At 37.4% G+C, this 20,175-nt stretch overlaps 1 protein-coding gene across 9 annotated transcripts in view; it reads right to left on the bottom strand.

The window, feature by feature from the left end:
- Window positions 1-20,175, bottom strand: part of FBXL17 (F-box and leucine rich repeat protein 17) — a 451,458-nt gene that overhangs the window by 314,863 nt on the left and 116,420 nt on the right. For all 9 annotated transcript variants that reach the window (XR_004967647.1, XM_036310114.1, XM_036310113.1 and 6 more), the window contains one exon: window positions 11,435-11,542. Coding sequence is in view for 8 of the 9 variants with exons in the window: in XM_036310114.1 (XP_036166007.1) it covers window positions 11,435-11,542 (108 nt within the window). In the remaining variant the exon portion in view is untranslated. The remainder of the gene's footprint in view (window positions 1-11,434; window positions 11,543-20,175) is intronic.

The following is a 20,175-nucleotide window of genomic DNA, read 5'->3' on the forward strand; positions in this document are numbered from 1 at the left end:
GGGAGGGAGAGCTTTCCCTCTCTTTGGGTTCCTGCTCCCCAAAAGATGCCGCCTGCAGAGTGAAGCCCCTATGATATAGAAGAGCACGCTTAGAGGAAAGGAAGGATCTGAGGGCAAACAGACCGAGGACCAGCACAAAGCCATGGGGAAGAAGGGGGAGAGGAACCAGTTTCCAGCAAGGAAAAGAAGTAGTCAGTCTAATAGGAGTTCTTTGCAACAACCCGGAGCAGGGATAATTGCCAGAGTGCCCGTGCAACGTGCCTGAGAAACCCCGGGTGCTAGCCAACGTGTTCTCTTCTCTGAGCCAGATGAAAGCTGTAAAAGTGAAAACGTGAGCTGCTTTCCCCGGCACTGGCATATTGTTTCATTTTTAAAGATCCAAGATTGATACACAACTGAAAAATACCTCTGATCAAACACAATAACCAAGCATTTTCTCTAGTGAATATAACAGAGAAAGCTCCAGAGGGGAGCCTTTTCTTGGGGGAAACAAAATGTGTTGGCCAATCAGCCCACTGGGATACAATCAATAGAAAGGAAGTCTACAGTGGGGGAAGCAGCTAAGTTTCTGAAGGTTTTGTAAATACACTGTGATAAACTACGTTTGTGTAAATGCCTGTGATACCTCTGGGCTGGAGAGCAAACATGTGAGGAACTCAGTTGCCTTTAGTCAACGGACTCTGTTGGATTCTATTACTGGGCCAGTGTGTCTGCAGAAGAGGGAGATCAGAACCAAACTTTATTCCAAAAAGTAATATGGAAAAAAAAGTAATATGTAGTAACCTAAATTCTGGTTAAATATTGAGGTTCCAAGCTAAAATTTCAGAACACACTCCTACTGTCGTATAAAGAACTTAACCTCTGACTACTACAGAGTTACTATGGAAAAGAATTCTATGTTTTCAAAGAATATAACTATAATAAAGACACATAATCTTCCTTTCAGTATCCAAGAGCCCACACACTGACCTCATGTGTTAAGAGACCAGATAAATATGGTTGAAATCCATTTTTACAAGATCATCATTATAAACATCATGCAATGTTAAACAAAATTGTAAAGAAAAATCAGATTATTTGGATTCTCTATTGATGACCAATTGACACAGGATGAGCATGTATTATGTTTAAATGTGTGTGAGACTTGATATATAATATGTACACATGCAGGCACTTCCTATGGCTCATCTGCCCAGGTCAAGTGAAAATAGTGCTTAAATAAGACAGTTGAATTAACTAAAAATAAAACACTGTTATAAATATTTAAAACTAATAAGTCAATATGTGTCAATGTTTTGTTATCAACTGAATATGTTTTAAATTAATTAGATTCTATTAACTCTGTAATTTTCAGTAACTGTTTATTTTAAATTAATAAATGAGATCAACTTACTTTTTGTTCCTCAGTAGTCAATTTCTTCATTAAGTTACATTATGGCTATTCTCACTGAGCCTCAAACCTGGTTTCCCTAATTCATATAGTCTGTTCTTTTGATTTAGAGATGAGATCCCATCTGTGTCCAGTATCACTTTTTACACATAAACCACAAGACTGAGTAAGGTAGACTCACACTGATCCTTAAATAAAACTTCTGTCAAAAAAACAGTGTGAATGAATTGAAAATTTAAAAGAACATGAAAGCAACAACTCCTAACGTCTTTCTTGGATAAAGACTGACCTCATGTGTTAAGAGACCAGATAAACATAGTTGAAATCCATTTTTACAAGAATATTTGAAACAAAACCCACAATTTAGAAACTAGTGTATAATAAAAATTCAAAGAGTGAACTGAGGATAATATAAGCAGAGTAAAATAATATTTAAAATATAAAGCCAAGATCCAAGAAAGGCCCTTTCAAAAAAGATTGCCAACTTTCCTCATTTCATATTTATATATTTAATTGAAGCCTAAAGCAACCATTTTATCAAAAAAGATGTGACAAAGAAACTCATTTTTTCATTTTACTGGTTAGAACTTCCACAAACTGAGTGATTTTGAAAGATGAATTCATTTATTCTACTAGTGTCACATTAACACACTCTGCTAGAGCAGCTGCTGAAATGAAAATGTAGCACAAACACATACTAGTATACATGACTAGAGTATGAGTAATAGAATTATAAAATATAAGAAAAATAGCCTTAATGAACAGGTATCACTGACTTAGAATGAAAAAATAAATTTGTAAATTGATACAGCTTATGTAGACATTGCCTGGATTGATTTAGAAAAATAAAAAAAGGAGTCACTAATTTGTGTAATAATATTAAGGAACAACAGTGTATTACCCTGATTCTGTGTATTGCTATGTAGGAATTTTTAAAATACTTTTATCAAAAATACGATTTTAGTTGTTCAGTATGTTAACTTAAACAAATCATTAAATAACCCTTAAAAGGTCAGCAGGGAAAAGAAAAAAAAAAATGAAAGAGCAGACAAACAGTTATTAATCTTAACATCCAGCACTGACCTTTAGGTAGAAACAAGGTTCATGAAGTTTTTAAGGAAGAGTTATTTTCATGAAAATTATCTTTCATTTTTATTTTAATGAAAGAATATTAAGTGGGTTAGGACTACAGACATAAGAACTTTCATACACTGCGATGAACATTTTTCTCAGTAATTAATTAATTTTATTTTTCATCTGCTTCTTTAGCTATGTGAGAAGCACTCTGCCTCTACAACCTGGGAGAAAGGCCGGTGCTATTACTGTCTTCACTTCAAAGGCAAGGAAACTGAGGCAAAGAGATTAGGTGATTTGCTCAAGGTCCTACAATCAGTGGTTACACATTAGCTCTGATGACAGCAGTAAGTGGTTTGCTGTTGCAAACTTTTAAGAAAAAATTAATCGACCCGACACAGATATTCTCAACACTTGGGTTTTGGCTTAACTCCTAAAGAAGAACCAAAAAGGACCAAAAACACGGTCATGCAACACAGATTCCTTCATAGTATTCACACTACAGAATATTTCAGAGCTTAATGAATTTAAGAATATGTATTTTTCACATACAAAATATCCCTAAAGTACTATAATTAACCAGAAACAAATAAATTGTAATCGCTGACTAAACAGCTATATCACCCCTAAAGTAGCAAAATCAGTAGTATGTTCTTCCTTTAGAACAAGACAGTTTAAACAGATCAATTCTTTGGAAATTTAAAAAGCAAAAAGGTCCATATTTTATTTCTAGTCTCTGAATAAGTAAGAAAATGAAGATGAAAATTGAGTTAGCTGCATGAATGAACATACTTTCAGTTCCTTACGTTAAATTGACTTAAAAAAATAATTTTTGTTTTCCTTTAGAAAACATTTCATATTTTCAAACGTAAGTACTTTTAAAATGTGAGGTTTTTTAAAAAAGTTATTTAAATCTGATTATGGTCTAAAAAAAATATCAGGAGCTTAGGCATTTTATTTAGCTGTCACCTTCCCCCCAAAAAAACTGTTTAAAAATAAAAACTAGCCGAAACCAGTTTGGCTCAGTGGATAGAGCATCGGCTTGCGGACTGAAAGGTCCCAGGTTCGATTCCGGTCAAGGGCATGTACCTGGGTTGTGGGCACATCCCCAGTGGGAGATATGCAGGAGGCAGCTGATCGATGTTTCTCTCTCATCGATGTTTCTAACTCTCTATCTCTCTCCCTTCCTCTCTGTAAAAAATCAATAAAATATATTTTTTAAAAAATAAAAATAAATAAAAATAAAAACTAGCAAACATAAAAATCTTCAGTCAAGCCCATACCTGCCATATCCCAAGGAGAACTCCATTCCTTTTTACAAACTGAATAACTGAAGCAACAAGGTTTAATGTGGTACAGAATTAATATTACTACTTAATAAACAGTCACAACTTTAAAATATATTAACAATCTAAAAAATACATCTATCCCTAAATTATGAAAAATATAAAATTTTTATATAGCATATACTAAAAATAAACTTTTTTGTCAAAACTTCCTTGCCATCTTCCTTAATAGTCATCCATAATAATAAAAGTGTAATGTATTAATTAGACCGACGTCCTTTAGGTCGAAGCCAGGGCTGAGAGGGAAGCCCAGGTCCCGGGTGCCAGAGGGAAGCCAGTGCTGGCAGCCAGAGGAAGGAAGGCCTACTCTTGCACAATTTTTGTACATCAGGCCTCTAGTTTAAAATAAGATCTACCTGACTGATTGTAAGCATTTGAACTGATCTAAATCAATTCATAAGGGATATGTGGCATTAAATTCACGAACCCACAGCATTTCTGAGGTTTGCACCAATTACACGTAAAAATAATTTGCCGTTTGACATTGCAGATTCCATAAGCCTATTTGTTCAACTGATTTTTAAATTATATTAGGATAATATATTGTTAAGTATTATGCTGAGCATCTCCAATGCTATTATGTGGAGAAAAGGGAACCCTAGTACATTGCTGGTGGGAATGCAGACTAGTGTAGCCACTATAGAAAGCAGTGTGGAGTTTTCTCAAAAATTAAAAATGAAACTGCTATTTGACCCAGTGATCCCACTTCTAGGAATATATCCTAAGAAGCCTGAAACACCAATCAGAAAAAATATATGCACTCTTACGTTCATATTAGCACTTTTTACAATAGCTAAGATCTGGAATAGCCCAAGCACCCATTAGTAGATGAGTGGATAAAAAAGCTGTGGTACATTTATACCATGGAATACTATCCAGCTGTAAAAAAGAAGGAACTCTTACCCTTTGAGATAGCATGGAGGGATCTGAAGAGAATTATGCTAAGCAAAATAAGCCAGTCAGAGAAAGACAAGTATCACATGATCTCACTTAAATGTGGGATCTAATGAACAAAATAAAGTGATGAACAAAATCGATCCAGAGACATAGAAGCATGGAACTGACTGATGAATCACAGAGGGAATGGGGGAAGCGAGGGTGGGAACAGATTACCCAAAGAACTTATAGACATACTAGAGGCCCAGTGCACAAAATTCATGCACGGAGGAGGGGGTTCCCTCAGCCCATCCCTTGGGGGATGTCCGACCACTGGGAACATCCTGATTGGGCCTAAACCAGCAGTCAGACACCCCTCTCACAATCTGGGACCACTGGCTCCTAACCACTCACCTGCCTGCCTGCCTGATTGCCTCTAACTGCCTCTGCTTGCCTGATCGCCCCTAACTTCCCTCCCCTGCAGGCCTGATCTTGCCTCCAACTTCCCTCCTCTACTGGCCAATTTAGTTCTGATTGGTCAGTTTCTATGCCAGTCAGCGTCTCTGGGCCTATCAATGGGGCCTGATCAGAAAGGTGGGGCTGATCAGCAGCCCCGGTGGAGGCCTGGAGAGAAATGGAGGTGAGGCTGTTGGCCAGGCCGGGAGAGAAAGAGAGGCAAGTTCTGATCAACGGCTGCCACAGAGGCTACGGATCAGACCCTGCCTCTCTCTCTGCAGGCCTCTCTCCAGGCCTGATCCACAGCCCCCTAGGCAGTCAGTGCTGGGCCGGGGCAGCCATAGTGGCCTCAGTCAGTGCTGGGTCACCACGGCAACCCAGCACTGCCTTCCAGTCTGGTCAAGCCTTCAGTAATAAACGGTCATTATGACTCTGGCTCTTTATTATATAGATATGCATAACCCATGGACACAGACAGTAGGGTAGTGAAGCTTGGGGGGAAAGGGGGTCACTGGGGGGAAAAAGGGGATATCTATTACTTTCAACAATAAATATAAATTTTTAAAATTATGATACTGAATAGTATCCTATCTAATAATAGACAATAGGCAAATTGACCATACCTTCACTACGCCTACCATTGGCTAATCAGAATGATATGCAAATTAACCGCCAACAAAGATGGTGGCTAATTTGCATATACCGGCTGGGAGCAAAGACTGAAGACACCGTAGAGGGAAGCCAAGCAACGGAGCCAAGGTAGCAGAGACGGGCGGGAGAGAAATGGCAGAGACAGGTGGGAGAGAAGCTGGGTAGGAGCGGCAGAGACGGGCGGGGTAGGAACGGCAGAGAAGGGAGCGAAGCCCTATTCTTGCAAATGGGCCTCTAGTGATTTTATAATGTTACATTAATAACACTTTCTGACACCTTGCAGGCTTGTTTCTTATTATGAAAATTTTTAAATATAAAAAATGTAATGAGAATAGTGTCATGAATCCCCATACCCTAAAGCCCAGTTCAATTATCTGTATTTTGTCATTTTTTATCTCTTTCACTGGCCTATCCATTTTCTCTTTTCCTTCTTTTTATCCACTTTTTAATATTTTAAACCAAATCCCTAACATTGTATAATTTCACTAGTAAATCCTCAAGTATATATCTCTTGTTGATAAAGTTTTTAATATATTAACAAATATTTGGTAGAATTCACCAGTGAGCAATCTGAGCCTTGAGTATTACTGGAGAGAATTAACTACAAATGCAATTTCTTTCAGAGATATAGGGGTATTAAGATAATCTATTTTCTCTTGAGTGAGCTTTGGTAGTTTGTATCTTTCAAATAAATTTTCCATTTCAAAGAATTTGTTGAATTTACAGGCAAAAAGATGCCCATACTATTCCCTTGTTATACTTTGAATATCTGTAGAATCTGTAAGTTATGTCACTCCTCTGAGTCATGACACCTGCAATTTGTGTTCTCTATATCTCTCTCTTCCTTAGTCAGTCTGAATAGAAATTTATCAAATTTTATAAAAAAACAGCTTTTGGTATTATTAACTTTCTCTGTAATTTTTATTTTCCATATAATTTACTTCCACTTTGAACTTTATTATTTCCTTTCCTGTTTACTTTGAATTTAATTTGTTCTTTTTTTGTCTCAAGTGTCAAAAGGTAGGAGCTAATGTCATTGATTTGAGACCTCTCATTTTTTTCTTATATAGGCATTCAGTGCTATTATAGTAGTCCTCCCCTTCCCTGCACAGGATACATTTCAAGACCCCAGAGAAGGCCTGAAACTGTGGATAGTACCAAACTCCATATATGTTTTTGTTTCCCTATACATAAATGCCTATGATAAAGTTTAATTTTTAAGTTAGACAAGAGATTAACAACATAATCGAATAATTATTGTAATATACTGTAACAAAAGTTGTATGAATGTAGTCTCTCTCTCTCTCGAAATATCCTCTTGTATTGTATATACATCCCAGGAGGGATGGATCAGAATGGCAAGAGACTTTATCACACTACTCAGAACAACACATTTAAATTGAAAACATATGAGTTGTTTATTTCTGGAATTTTTCATCCAAAATTTTCAGACTATGGTTGACCGCAGGTAACTAAATCCACAGATGGGTGAGGGGAGGACTACTGTAATGTTTTCAAAAGAGCACTTTAGCAGCATCACACTAAATCCAATGCACTGTATTTCCATTATCCTTCATTTGAAAACACTTTCTAATTTCTCTTTTCATTTCTTTTTTACTCATGGTTTATTTAGGGTTGGACACACACGGGACCCACAGATCTCTGCAGCCCTCTATGTGGTTCTTGCCACCGGTACTCTGTTCTCTAAATTCTGGCTGCCTTGGTCTCCCTGGACTTTCTTTTCTGTCTCAACTCTGACAGTGAACTGAGTTTCGCCTGGATTGTGCCTCCGGTGCTGTGAGTTGGCACCTCTTTCGATGCATTAGAGGCAATCATAGGGCTCTTCCTGTTTGTTTCTCATATCTCAGGGATCATTGTCCTTGATATCCAGTGTCTTGAAGACCATTGTTTCATATATTTTGTCTGGTATGCTGGGGAGCACAAGAGACTTGGTTGGAAAGTTGTAAGAAAGCCATTCTGGTAAAAGGGAAGTGTGTGGAAGGCCGCCTGCCCTGTTTATCAGAATTCCGACTTAGGGGAGACTTAGGGGAGTGTCAAAGGCAGCGCCTCTAATTATTCCTTGACCTTTCCAAGCAAGTCTGTGTACGTGCAGACCGCTGGGTGTTTACTGGAATCCTTATGCCTAATCCCTGGATGCCCTACCCTAAAGTACAATGTAAACATGTCTTCCCAAGATTACTCACCCTACTGATTGTATCTAAAGATAAAAATTCCAATAAAGGCCTAACAAAGCAGGCAATAGAGGAGGCTCTGGCCACTAGAGCCAGGGGCCCCTTAGCCCTCTCTTGCACAGTCAAACTGTGTCTGAGTAATCTGTTCATCCGGTGTTCAGGCGCTGCTGGTCAGCCCCAGTAGTGTGTTGTTCTTTTTTTCTTTTTTCTTTTCTTTTTTTTTTTTTGGGGGGGGGGGGCGGGGTTGTTTCAGGGAAGAGAGTAAATCTGGTCCTTATTACGCCATGTTAGCTGAAATAAGAAATCCATTTTTGTTTTGTTCTTTATATATCACTATGGACTCATGACTTTTATACATCTTGTTTGTTTTAATCTATTGCAATCATTTTCCTTTTTGAGGCTCAAAGTATCTCAACTCAGGCCAGTGAGAGCTACTACATGTTGGCTTTTGGGTCCTTTTGACATGTTTCTAGTAATCCCTAGAGTGGCAAATAATATTTAGGCACTAGGGGTTAACTATTTATTTACATTTGGCTAAACTTGTTTTTAAAAAGTAGGAGGAAGAGCAAGATGGAAATATTTTATGTTTATAAATAGGTACACTACAATAAAAAAGAACATACCTGTGATAGAGGAGACTAAATTCTGCCACATATGACAACTAACATCCTCAACTGTTAAATAAAGATCTCAAAAGTTCTCATCACTTCTTCCCAAATATGGATCCCCATGTTTCCAACCACAGGCTACTAAACCTGACTTTATCTCTCAACCTGCGTTCACTCAGTCTTAACTGTTTCTGGACTCTCGTTGACATAGTCATAGCAGCTTAGAAGGAAGGCCTCCCACTCCAGTATTGTTTGATACTAGCAGAATCTATCTGAAGACTAAGAATGTGTCATCAATAAATATTGCCAAGTAGATTAGCATCCAGCCAAGCCTGAGAACATCTAAGTGAAATTAAGTCCAAGGGATCATTGTAATAGGATATCTCTATTAGCAAACTGAGAGCCAGATATTTTCTAAATCATAGAAAATTAAACATATTTAGATTGATAGCTCTCAACACTAGGGGTCTGACATCTCCCTAATTATTTGTGTAAAAATTACATACCATGATTACAATAAATTATTTAGAAACTATATAGCATGATGATACTAATAGTAACTAAACTATCTGGGAGCATTTACATATTTACAAAATTTTGTGAACACAAGTTACATTTTGTGTAATGTCTTAGTATGTAAACACTGTCAGAATGCAAATATTTTAATAAAAAAGCTTTTATTTTATTAAAACCTAAGTTCTACCCTTGGTTTTAAAGAGGTAAAATAAGTAAAATAGCTTTGCAAAAGCTATGCATGTTTAAAAGGCTATCTTTCCTTTGCCAGAATCGAGAACACCAAGTATTTCACCACAAGCCAGTCTTCTCATCACAGACTTTACTGAGCAGCGGAAATGACCTTCAAAACTCTGTGGACCAGCTTTGGTATAAATTCAGTAGATTCTGACTCGGACAGGACAAACCGCCAATCATGCTCTATAATATTTTAATTTTTTTAAATTTATCTGTATTGTTGAAGGTATTACATATGTACCCTTTTGCCTCATTGACCCCTTCTGGCCCACTCAGTCCCCTTACCCCAGGCCTTCACCCCCCTATTGTCTGTGTCTATGGGTTATGCATATATGTGTATAAATTCTTTGGTTAACCTCTTCCCACCCACCCACCAACCTCCACCTTCCCTCTGAGCTTCCACAGCCTGTAAGGCTTATAATCTTAAGAACCTTCTCAGCAAATGGAGCTTTCCAGTGCACACATTTGCTGTAGCCGCTATTTTGTCACAGAAATTCTGATCTTTTATGTACCAGTGTACCATAATTTTTGGCTAATCTCAAAATGCTCAGAGAAGCACTTAATGATCCAAGAAGTCTTGTTTTGCCTTTAATGAGTATAATTTCTAGTGATAGTAAATTCCCACATATGGTCATTGTAACACTTGTACACGATCTGCTCATCCGAAGGCATTTCTACTCTACACTATAAACAGCAAAGATGTGACTTAGAAAAACACTCATCTACCAAGATGTTCAGGCATGATTACAGGAAATGAATAAAAAATCATAGTTACACATGGTTATACTAAGATGATCTCATAGAGCAATAATTGAGAATAAGGTGCCTACCCTCTCTCTCCATTGGCTTCAGGTTCTGATCCTCAAAATACAATTAAAGCTGCTCAGTCACTTAAGACACAGAACAATCACAGCCTCTGCTTTAGATATACTAGACTAGAATAGTGATTTGATTTTTTTCTCAAAGTTTACTCTGATTTTCCAGCAATTTAGGTATCATAGCACCTATGCTAATACGTATTAGTAACTAACATTTATTTAGCACTTATTGCAATCTTGATACTGAGGCAAGCACCTTGCATATATTACTTCAATTAACACCCTGAAAGTTTATTTTTTTGTTTAGCTAATAAGTGGCAGAGCCGAGCTTCAAGCCCAAGCTGACAATAGAGCCCAGGCTCCTATCCACTGTGCCTTATTGCTACAGTCCTAGGTAACTTTTAAAAAGTTGCTCTTTTCCTAGAGAGGAAAAAATAAAACATTAGTTACTGCTAAACTGTAAGCTTAAACAGACCTGAAGAGACCAAGCCCAAGCAAACATGGGCTCTTACCTGTTTTATTTCAGCCTTGTGCTGCTAACACAGCTGTTTTCTAACAGTAGTGAATTGAATCTCAGATTTTAAGTGGAAAGGGTAAGGCTCGTCCATTCTCCTAAGTACTATATAAAACAGTTAAACTATATGCAGTCACAATTACAGACATATCACAGGTAAATTTTATAGTAGCCAGTTTTTCTCATTACATGTAAGAATTAACTGCTAATTATTTTAGAGCTCTGGGAAGCAGAAGAGATGGCACGTAAGTGAAAGATTACAAAGGAACTAGCATTTCCATCACTGCTAAAATATGAGATTTCATACATTTGGTGTATGTGAAAGCTATAAGGTTAATTTCCTATATACATTCACCTCTCTTTCACCTTACATGCTCAGCTTAACAATACACAGTGACCACGTTCCCTTCTTAAAAGCCAAATGTTTAGAGGACCTAATGACGTATGAACACTTAAAACTTCAATCAAAACACCTTCTAAATGCAATACATTATTGTTAGCATTTAAATAATTCTTGTCACGAATATCAGTTTATTTCATGCGTATATTTCATACTTATTAGCAATAAAAAAGCAAAAAATAAGCTGCTTATTTAAAAAAATAAGTGACCCGTTTTAGAAAGGATGGGTTTGACACTGCTGCCTAACACTGGCTTTAACTTTATCAAACACTAGCATGCTTCTATAATGACCTATTTCTCATTCAGGACCTTTACCAATGACAACTGGAAACCCTAAGGGGAAGTAGCAGGGCACCTACCTTAGTTAGGTGAATGACTCCTTTAGAAGTTACCGAACAGCCCATGAAGCCGACATACTGAAGCTCGGGACAGTGCTCGGCAAAGGCTTTCACGGACTGGTCTGTCACCTGGGGAAGAGACGGGAAGCAAGTTATTCAGGGGCAATCCAATGCATTTCAGGCGTCAGCTCCTCAAATTCCCTCTGCCCAACTCGCACCATCCATATTTCCCTCACCATTAGATCGTTAGAATCAGTTTGCACACACGTTGAAGTATTTCCTGTGGGCTTGTGAAATCCTCCCTTCACCCCACACCTCTCCTATCATCCCATGTTTTTCCACATCATAGAAAACATCTCGAAGATGTTGATACCATCTACCTCCACTTCATCTCTCTCTCAACACATACTTTTATTGACATATAATTCACACACTATAAAATTTACCTTTTCAAAGGTTACCGTTCAGTGGTTTTTAGTATCTTCACAAGGTTGTGCAACCATCACCAATATAAAATTTCAAAACATGTTCATCACTGAAAAAGGAAACCCTGTGCCCCTATTGGCTGTCACTCCCCTATTCCACCCGCTGCCCCTGACTACCTGGCAACTTTCTGTCTATGGATTTGCCAAGTCTGGGCATTTTTTTATAATTAAAATTTTACAATTGGTTCCTAATGTGCAACAATGATCACTTTATAAGGTGTCTTTCTCCCTTCCAGTGGTTCTTCCAAGAAATCTAGTTTTGCTCCTCACTGCTTCAGATTCTTCCGATTTGGATGGTATAATGGTTAATTTTATTCGTCAACTTGACAATGCCAGGAGGTACCTAGATATTTGGTTCAACATTATTTTGGGTGTGTCTGTGAGAGTGTTTTTGGATGAGATTAACATTTTAAAAGGCAGAGTAAAGCAAGAATGCCCTTCCCAATGTGAGTGGGGGGGTTTCATCCAACCCACTTAATGGAACAAAGGCTGAATAAGAAGGAATTTCTCTTCTCTCTCTCTCTCTCTCTCTCTCTCTCTGACTCTCTAAGACCTGGGACATACATCTCCTACCTTCAGACTCAAACTTGTACTGGAACTCACACCATCAGCTCTCCCGTTTCTTAAGCCTTTGGACTCAGACTAGAACTATACTATATACTATCAGTTTTCATGTGTCTCAGATTACCAACTGCAGATTTGGGGCCTTCTCAGCCTCCATAATCACAAGCCAATTCCTTACATTAATTTCTTTACACACATACACAAACACACCCCTCATACTGATTCTGTTTCTCTGGAGAACGCTGACTAATGCAATACCTATTAGAATCCCAAGAAATTTATTAAAAACTCAGAGCCAAAAGGGGTGAGGCCCAAGAATCTGTATTTTTAACAAGCCCCTGAATGACTCTTAGGCATGTGAAACTTGAGGCCTCATTGCTATAAAGAAGTTACGCTGACAGCTTTTGGCATTTGTACCTGGCCCTGATATATTTAAACAAACGGCAGGATGAAATTCCTTTTTGTCTCCCCCCACCTCCAAAAAATTTCCATGTATAAAATAATCTTATAATTGTGCTAACATTTTCTTCCCTGTTCCACAAAGTTGTAGCTTATAAAAGATCAAAATATTCTCTATCATACGCTTAATTTCAGATTCACTTTCCTCATAGTCAAGCTGAAATTAAGTTGGACACTTCCGTTAGTTTTTCAAAGAGTAACAACTTACATCTCTTTTGCATTAGCTTTAATATTGGTGGCTCTTATGTATTCTGGATAGATATTGAAAAATAAAGGTATGTGGAATAGCATTAATTCTAAAACAACACAAGAGCATTTTCCTAAAATAGCAAAACCAACAGCATCCATAGTACATCTGATAAAAGATTAATTCTGCCCTCAAAGTAAAGTATGCTTCAGCATATTAACACTAAGGGTGCCACTGATAAATTAAAAATGGGCCTTCCTGACTGTCAGCCAAGATATGTCTCCTTTTCACGGACATCTTCAATAGCCTGCACACTGGCCCTCTTTCTGATACTCTTGTCCTCACAAATCTATTCTCCATTCATCAAGCCACAGTGATCTTTCAAAGAGCGTAAATCAGATCATGTCAGTCTGCTCTTAAAAATCCTCCAGTGGTACCAATTATCCTAAGAATGAAATCCAAACTCCTATAATCTACAAGGCACTGCATGACCTGACTCTTCCCTGTCTCTCCCATCTCATTTCATGTCAGCATCTTCTCTCCTGTTCACCATGTGACGGTCTCCCCATCTATCTCATTCACCACACTATCCCCAGTGTCTGGCACAGGGTCTGACAACAACAGGAACTTCGAAAATAAAGATGAACACATGGATGAAGTACCGTCTCGTGTGTGGTTTTTTTATTATTATTATTTGTTTTTTTATTGATTTTTTTAAGAGAGAGAGGAGAAGAGAGAGGGAAAGAGAGAGAAACAGCAATTGCCTGCCTCCTGCACATCCCCTACTGGGGATAGAGGCACACCCAGGCATGTGTCCTGACCAGGAATCGAACCGGCAACCTCTTGGTGCATGGGACACTGCTTAACCAACTGAGCCACACAGGTCAGGGCAGATGAAGTACTGCCTTGATGCATGTCAATGACTTGTTGGTTCAATAGTGAAAACAAATCTTTTTTTTAAATTTTATATGTTGACACTATTACAAATGTCCTCTATTTTCTCCACCATTGCCCACCCAGCCTCCACCCATCCTCCTCTGGCCTTCACCATACTGTTGTCTGTGTCCATGGGCTATGCATATAAGATCTTTAGCTATGCCAAGAAAATCTGAACTTTGATCTTATTGGTTCCAAGTGGCACAAAGAAGCTAAGAATGAGATAAATGGCTTCATGAAGGTAAGGGCAAGATTTTCAAAGAAAGCAACAGCTGCACTTTGATTCTGGAGTGAACTGAAAAATTAATGTGAGGAAATCTGTGGAATTCTGATTTCACTCCAATGCTCAGACCAATTCAAGGCCTTCTTTCCACCTCCAAGAAAAAAGAACAAAACAACAGGGACCAAGGGCATAGCGAGTCTACTTCCCAAGGGATTTTCCAGAGGGAACACTAACTTTTCATTACTTCCTTCATGTCTTGCAGTCAGAGAGGTCAGTGGGCCTATGGGGTGCCCTCACCTTCTGAATGCAAAATAAAGCCAGCATGAAGAAACCTGCATAGACTAGGTTCTAACTGAGCTTTATAACCAAACAGCAAAAATATTTCCAGGTATTTGATTTCAGAGAGATTCGCTAGAATAGAGAAGCCATATGGATTCTAAACTGAGCTGGAACCGAGCTTAGTTGTCTAAGTATCCCCTCTGACATGTAGCCGGTGTTAACCACATGAATGGGATACTGAGTCAGGAAAACAGAAGAGCAGTGACACCAGCATCAGCTACCCCAGGCCACTGAGCAAGCAATGTCTTTAAAAATAAAACTGGCTGTGACTTCATATTGAGTGAGTCTTTTTTACTAGTAATATGAGAATGAGCTTAAAAAACTACCAGATCCCTTGAGTTCCAACATACTGCAAGCCTTTAACTGATGAAGCTATTCATTAAAGAATCTAAAAGAAGGGTGATGAAGAAAATATTGAACTTCAAAGTCCAGCAGGTATACACAGGGCAGCTAAAGATTGGCCAGGAGGCTATGCCTGCAGCAGGGCCCATGCCTCCAAGGAGACAGTGGCATAACACACCAAGGAGTATCACAGTAAGGCTAGCCACAGGCCAGACTCAGTAAGCACCCTCATCAGACAACTGACAAAGAAGATGTGAAGTACGATGATGATAAAAATACCAAGTAGAAGGAATTCTATTAATCTACCTAGTAGCTACACCATTACTGGAGTTTTAAAAGTGGAACACGAAAAAAAAAAAAAAAGTGGAACACCATAAAATTTCTGCATTTATTTAAACAACTATTTAAAGGCTAATGTAATTTTTTTTTTCATTTTCACATTCCTTTGCTCTTCTGTAGTATGTTTTTCATAGGGTATACTATGTACCTTACAATTAATGCACTAAAAAGCCTTCACTTTTGAAATAGTATTACAAAAACACAAAACAAATGACCACTTGTTACATAAAAGAAAACAGTTAAATATGGAGACAAACACTTATATGAACTTGCTTTATGAATCATTTCAGTAATAAAAATATTATATCCTTAGTAAATTTTAAAATCTAAAAGAAGATTATGTAAACATAAGTAATTTTCTTTTAAACCATGGGAAGACACCTGTATTTGTTGAGCACATATTATGTGCCAAGTACTGTGCTACATACAATGATTAAGACAGACTGCCCTCATGGAACTTACAATCTAATGAAAAGAGCAAATGCTAAACAAACATAACAAGTGTGATCCTATTTAATATAGTCATTTGCAATAGTCAATGAATTTTTACTTTCTATATATGCCATAATTACATAGTTCACATGGAAATAAGCCAAAAATATGACTAAAAATTATATTCAATTATTACAAAGTAGATTTTCCCAAACATTCAATTACATGCCTCTTATCATTTTAGTAGACAGTATAATAAACATTCCTATTATATGTCATAAGAAAAATAATAATTATTTAAGAATTCATATTCATTAATTTGACTTTAAATTAGCATGATGTAATTATTTCATTAAGTAAATCAGAAACACAAAGCAGTTAAATTTAATTTGTTTAGCTTTTTATTATGAAACATTTTAAAAATATACAAAAGTACACAAAAACAGTAAAATAAATCCCATTTACCAATCATCTAGCTTCATTAATTACTAATTACAATGATTACTAATTATTACTACTGCAAATCTTATTTCACCAATAGCCCAATCCACATAAAAAAATCACATCTACAATTGCAACAAAAAAATTAAGATAGCTAGGAATAAATTTAACCAAGGAGGCAAAGGACCTGTACTCAGAAAATTACAGGACACTGAAAAAAAGAGATAGAGGAAGACATAAACAGATGGAAGAATATACTGGGTTCATGGGTTGGTAGAATCAACATCATTAAAATGTCCATACTACCCAAAGCAATCTATAGATTTAATGCAATCCCCATTAAAATACCAATGACATATTTCAAAGACCTAGAACAAACTCTCCAAAAATTCATCTGAAATAAAAGAAGATCCCAAATAGCTGCAGCGATCTTGAGAATGAAGAACAAAGGTGGAGGAATCACAATACAGGATATCAAGCTATACTACAAAGCCACTGTTCTCAAAACTGCCTGGTACTGGCACAAGAACAGACATATAGACCCATGGAACAGAACAGAGAATCCAGAAATTGACCCAAGCCATTATGCTCAATTAATATTTGACAAAGGAGGTGAGAGCATACAAGGGAATCAAGACAGTCTCTTCAATAAATGGTGTTGGGAAAATTGGACAGATACACGCAAAAAAATGAAACTAGACCACCAACTTACACCATACCCAAAAATAAACTCAAAATGGATAAAGGACTTAAACATAAGATGGGAAACCAAAAAAATATTAGAGGAATCCACAGGCAGCAAAATCTCAGACATATGCCAAAGCAATATCTTCACCGATACAGCTCCTAGGGCAGTGATGGCGAACCTTTTGAGCTCGGCGTGTCAGCATTTTGAAAAACCCTAACTTAACTCTGGTGCCGTGTCACATACAGAAATTTTTTGATATCTGCAACCATAGTAAAACAAAGACATATTTTTGATATTTATTTTATATATTTAAATGCCATTTAACAAAGAAAAATCAACCAAAAAAATGAGTTCTCATGTCACCTCTGACACACGTGCCATAGGTTCGCCATCACTGTCCTAGGGCAATGAAAACTAAAGAGAAAATAAACAAATGGGACCACACGGCCATTCTCTGCTTCCTTTCCAACCTCAGCCTGAACACTCCTTCCTCTCCACGCCACTTACTGTCCTCTCCCCTTTCCTGCTTTTCCTGTAACCTTATCTCCTTCCTCTGATTCTTTCCTTTCCTTTACCTCATGTTTCTTCTGAATCTTCTTTGTCCTATCGTCACACTTTTCTTAGCTTGCTAGTTGGTCATAATATGGAATAAAAAGATTTTAAGTATAATTATTGTACTAATTTCAAATTGGCGATATTAAACTTTTTATTTATCACACACACAAAATTAAGATTATATGACTCCATGGAACTGCTGTACTCAGGCTGTACTCAGACTGCCGAGTTGTGATCCAGCTCCACATCTTATTAGCTACGAAGAAATTATTATCCAAAAAGTATAAAAATGGGGTTCTTGTGAGCATTCTAACAGAATCCCATGTGCTGGGCACATACCATATACAAAGTGCTCAATGAAGGTTAGCCATTACTCAGTGCATACATACACTTCCTTCACCAATTGCTTGGAGCTGGCATTTTGAACATTATTTACAAAGTTAGCTTTTATTCCTAGCATTATACTTGATAGAATATAATGAAAAATCAACATTTAATGAAAATCTCTGTTACAATGTGTCCTACCTACCCACCACCAAGCCATTGGAAACAGAAACGACAATAGGTAAACTGTTCTGCTCTATACAGTTCACCAGGCTGAAGTATGTGTCGGGGCAGGGGCAATGCAAGTTAAATAAGATCTTCAATTGGTAAGACAAGTTTAACTGTACACAACAGGTTTACCTGTATTTTGCAATAGATTAAAATGATGGGTAATAAAAGGCAGAACTTTATTTTGTTGGAGTACATGAACTGTGTTTTGAATGTTCTAATTTGATAAATCATTTCATTCTAATAGCACTTGGATATGACAACACATCCCTACTATTAAAAGCCTTTGGAAAGCACAACAGAGCATAAACACCCAAAAGCAGGCTTTGTCGTGCTCCTACACATATACTGTCTTGGGTAATAAGTGGAATAGCAGTTTATCTGTGATTATAAGGTTCCCACTAAGGTGTTTAATATGAATATATGAGTAGATTCAACTTAAATGTATAATATTCAGTAACAAAGAGTACATTCCTCCCTGAAAAGCTTATATATAATATGCAAAAAGTAAATGCATAGAAGTAAGAGCACAACCTTCAAAAAGTCACTTGTGTTTGTGAAAATATTTCAGATTAGGCTTTAATATTTTAACACGAGAAACTGCTTCTCAGAATGAATAATATCTACTGAGGTATAAAGCCCTAACAATCTGTGTTTTAATCATAAATGAAAGACAATAATCACTTGCTTTTAAAAAAAGAGTACAAACACCTTAATGTATGAATATAGGACATTTCTCACATATTCATGTTTAATATTCTTTAAACAAGAAAACCTATCATTAAAAAACATATCCTAAAATTAGGTTATACATTTTTCATCATGTCAGACAAATACATTCACAGCTCACTAAATGTTCTTTCTTACATTTCAAATACCTTATAAAGCCCCAGTTCCTTTCATAAGGTTCCTACAATAAATAGAAGATGGTGCATCTGTCATCCATCTGACCTACTCTGTTTGGTCTGCACACTTAACCTTCAAAAAGGAAGCCATGCTATGTAACACAAATGTTAAAAGGGGGCATTTTCTTTGTAAATTTTGGCAGAATAAAAAAAATATATTGTATAAAAGTTTTATTTTAGTGAATTTTTTACTATTTTTTAAATTTATCTTTATTGTTGAAATTTTACAGATGTCCCCTTCCCCCCCTTTTTGACCCCTACTCCCCACTCTGCTACCTCCTGATCTCTTTACTGCATTATTGTCTGTATCCATGAATTATGCATACATATATATATATGGCTAATATGCAAAGTGTCCCCACAGGAGTTCGACCAGGAGACTAGGAGTTCTATCACTCACTATAATGTATGCTGACCACCAAGGGGCAGCGCAGAACGAAGGAAGGACCTGGCCGGCAACCGGAAGCTGGGGAAGGGAGGCCCCAGCCGGCAGCCAGAAGTCCCAGATCGGCCCTGATCCCCGGCCAGAAGTAGGGACCCTACCCATGTATGAACTTCATGCACTGGGACTTTAGTATGCCCATAAATTCTTTGGTTAATCTCTCCCTTTGCCTCACCCCTTCCTTCTGAGAATCATCAGTCTGTTGCACACTTCCATGCCTCTGGATCTATTTAGTTCATCAATTTATTTTGTTCATTAGGTTCCACACTTAAGTGAGATCATATGATAAATGTCTTTCTCTGAATGGCTTATTTCTGGCAAAAATGTTAAATAAGCCATCATAAAAATACTTCAGTGAACAATTACAGATATCCTTAAAGCAAAGTTTAAATACAACAACACACACAAAAAAAAAAAACACACAGAAAGTCTCAGTAAAGAAATAAAAGGCCCAGCCAGTGTGGCTCAGTGGTTGAGTGTCAACCTATGAACCAGTAGGTCACAGTTCAATTCCTGATTGGGGCACATGCCTGGGTTGCAGGATCGGCCCCCATTATGGGGCATGCAGGAGGCAACCAATCAATGATTCTCTCTCATCATTGATGTCTCTCTCTCTTCCTCTCCATTCTTCTCTGAAGTAAATTGATATATATATACAAGAGGCCCGATGCACGAAATTCATGCAAAGGCGTTGGCGCCAACACCTGCTTGCCACCACCACAGCCAGGGGTCTCTAACGCCTCTGCCATGGCCCCTGCCCACCGCAGCTTTGTCTGGAAGGAAGGACATCCGGAAGGACGCCCAGTCTAATTAGCATATTATGCTTTTATTATTATACTAATAGATTTTAAAAAGAAAGAAAAGATATAAAGA

The sequence above is a fragment of the Myotis myotis genome, unplaced genomic scaffold (genome assembly GCF_014108235.1).
Source record: "Myotis myotis isolate mMyoMyo1 unplaced genomic scaffold, mMyoMyo1.p scaffold_m19_p_5, whole genome shotgun sequence".
Classification (NCBI taxonomy): Eukaryota; Metazoa; Chordata; class Mammalia; order Chiroptera; family Vespertilionidae; genus Myotis; species Myotis myotis.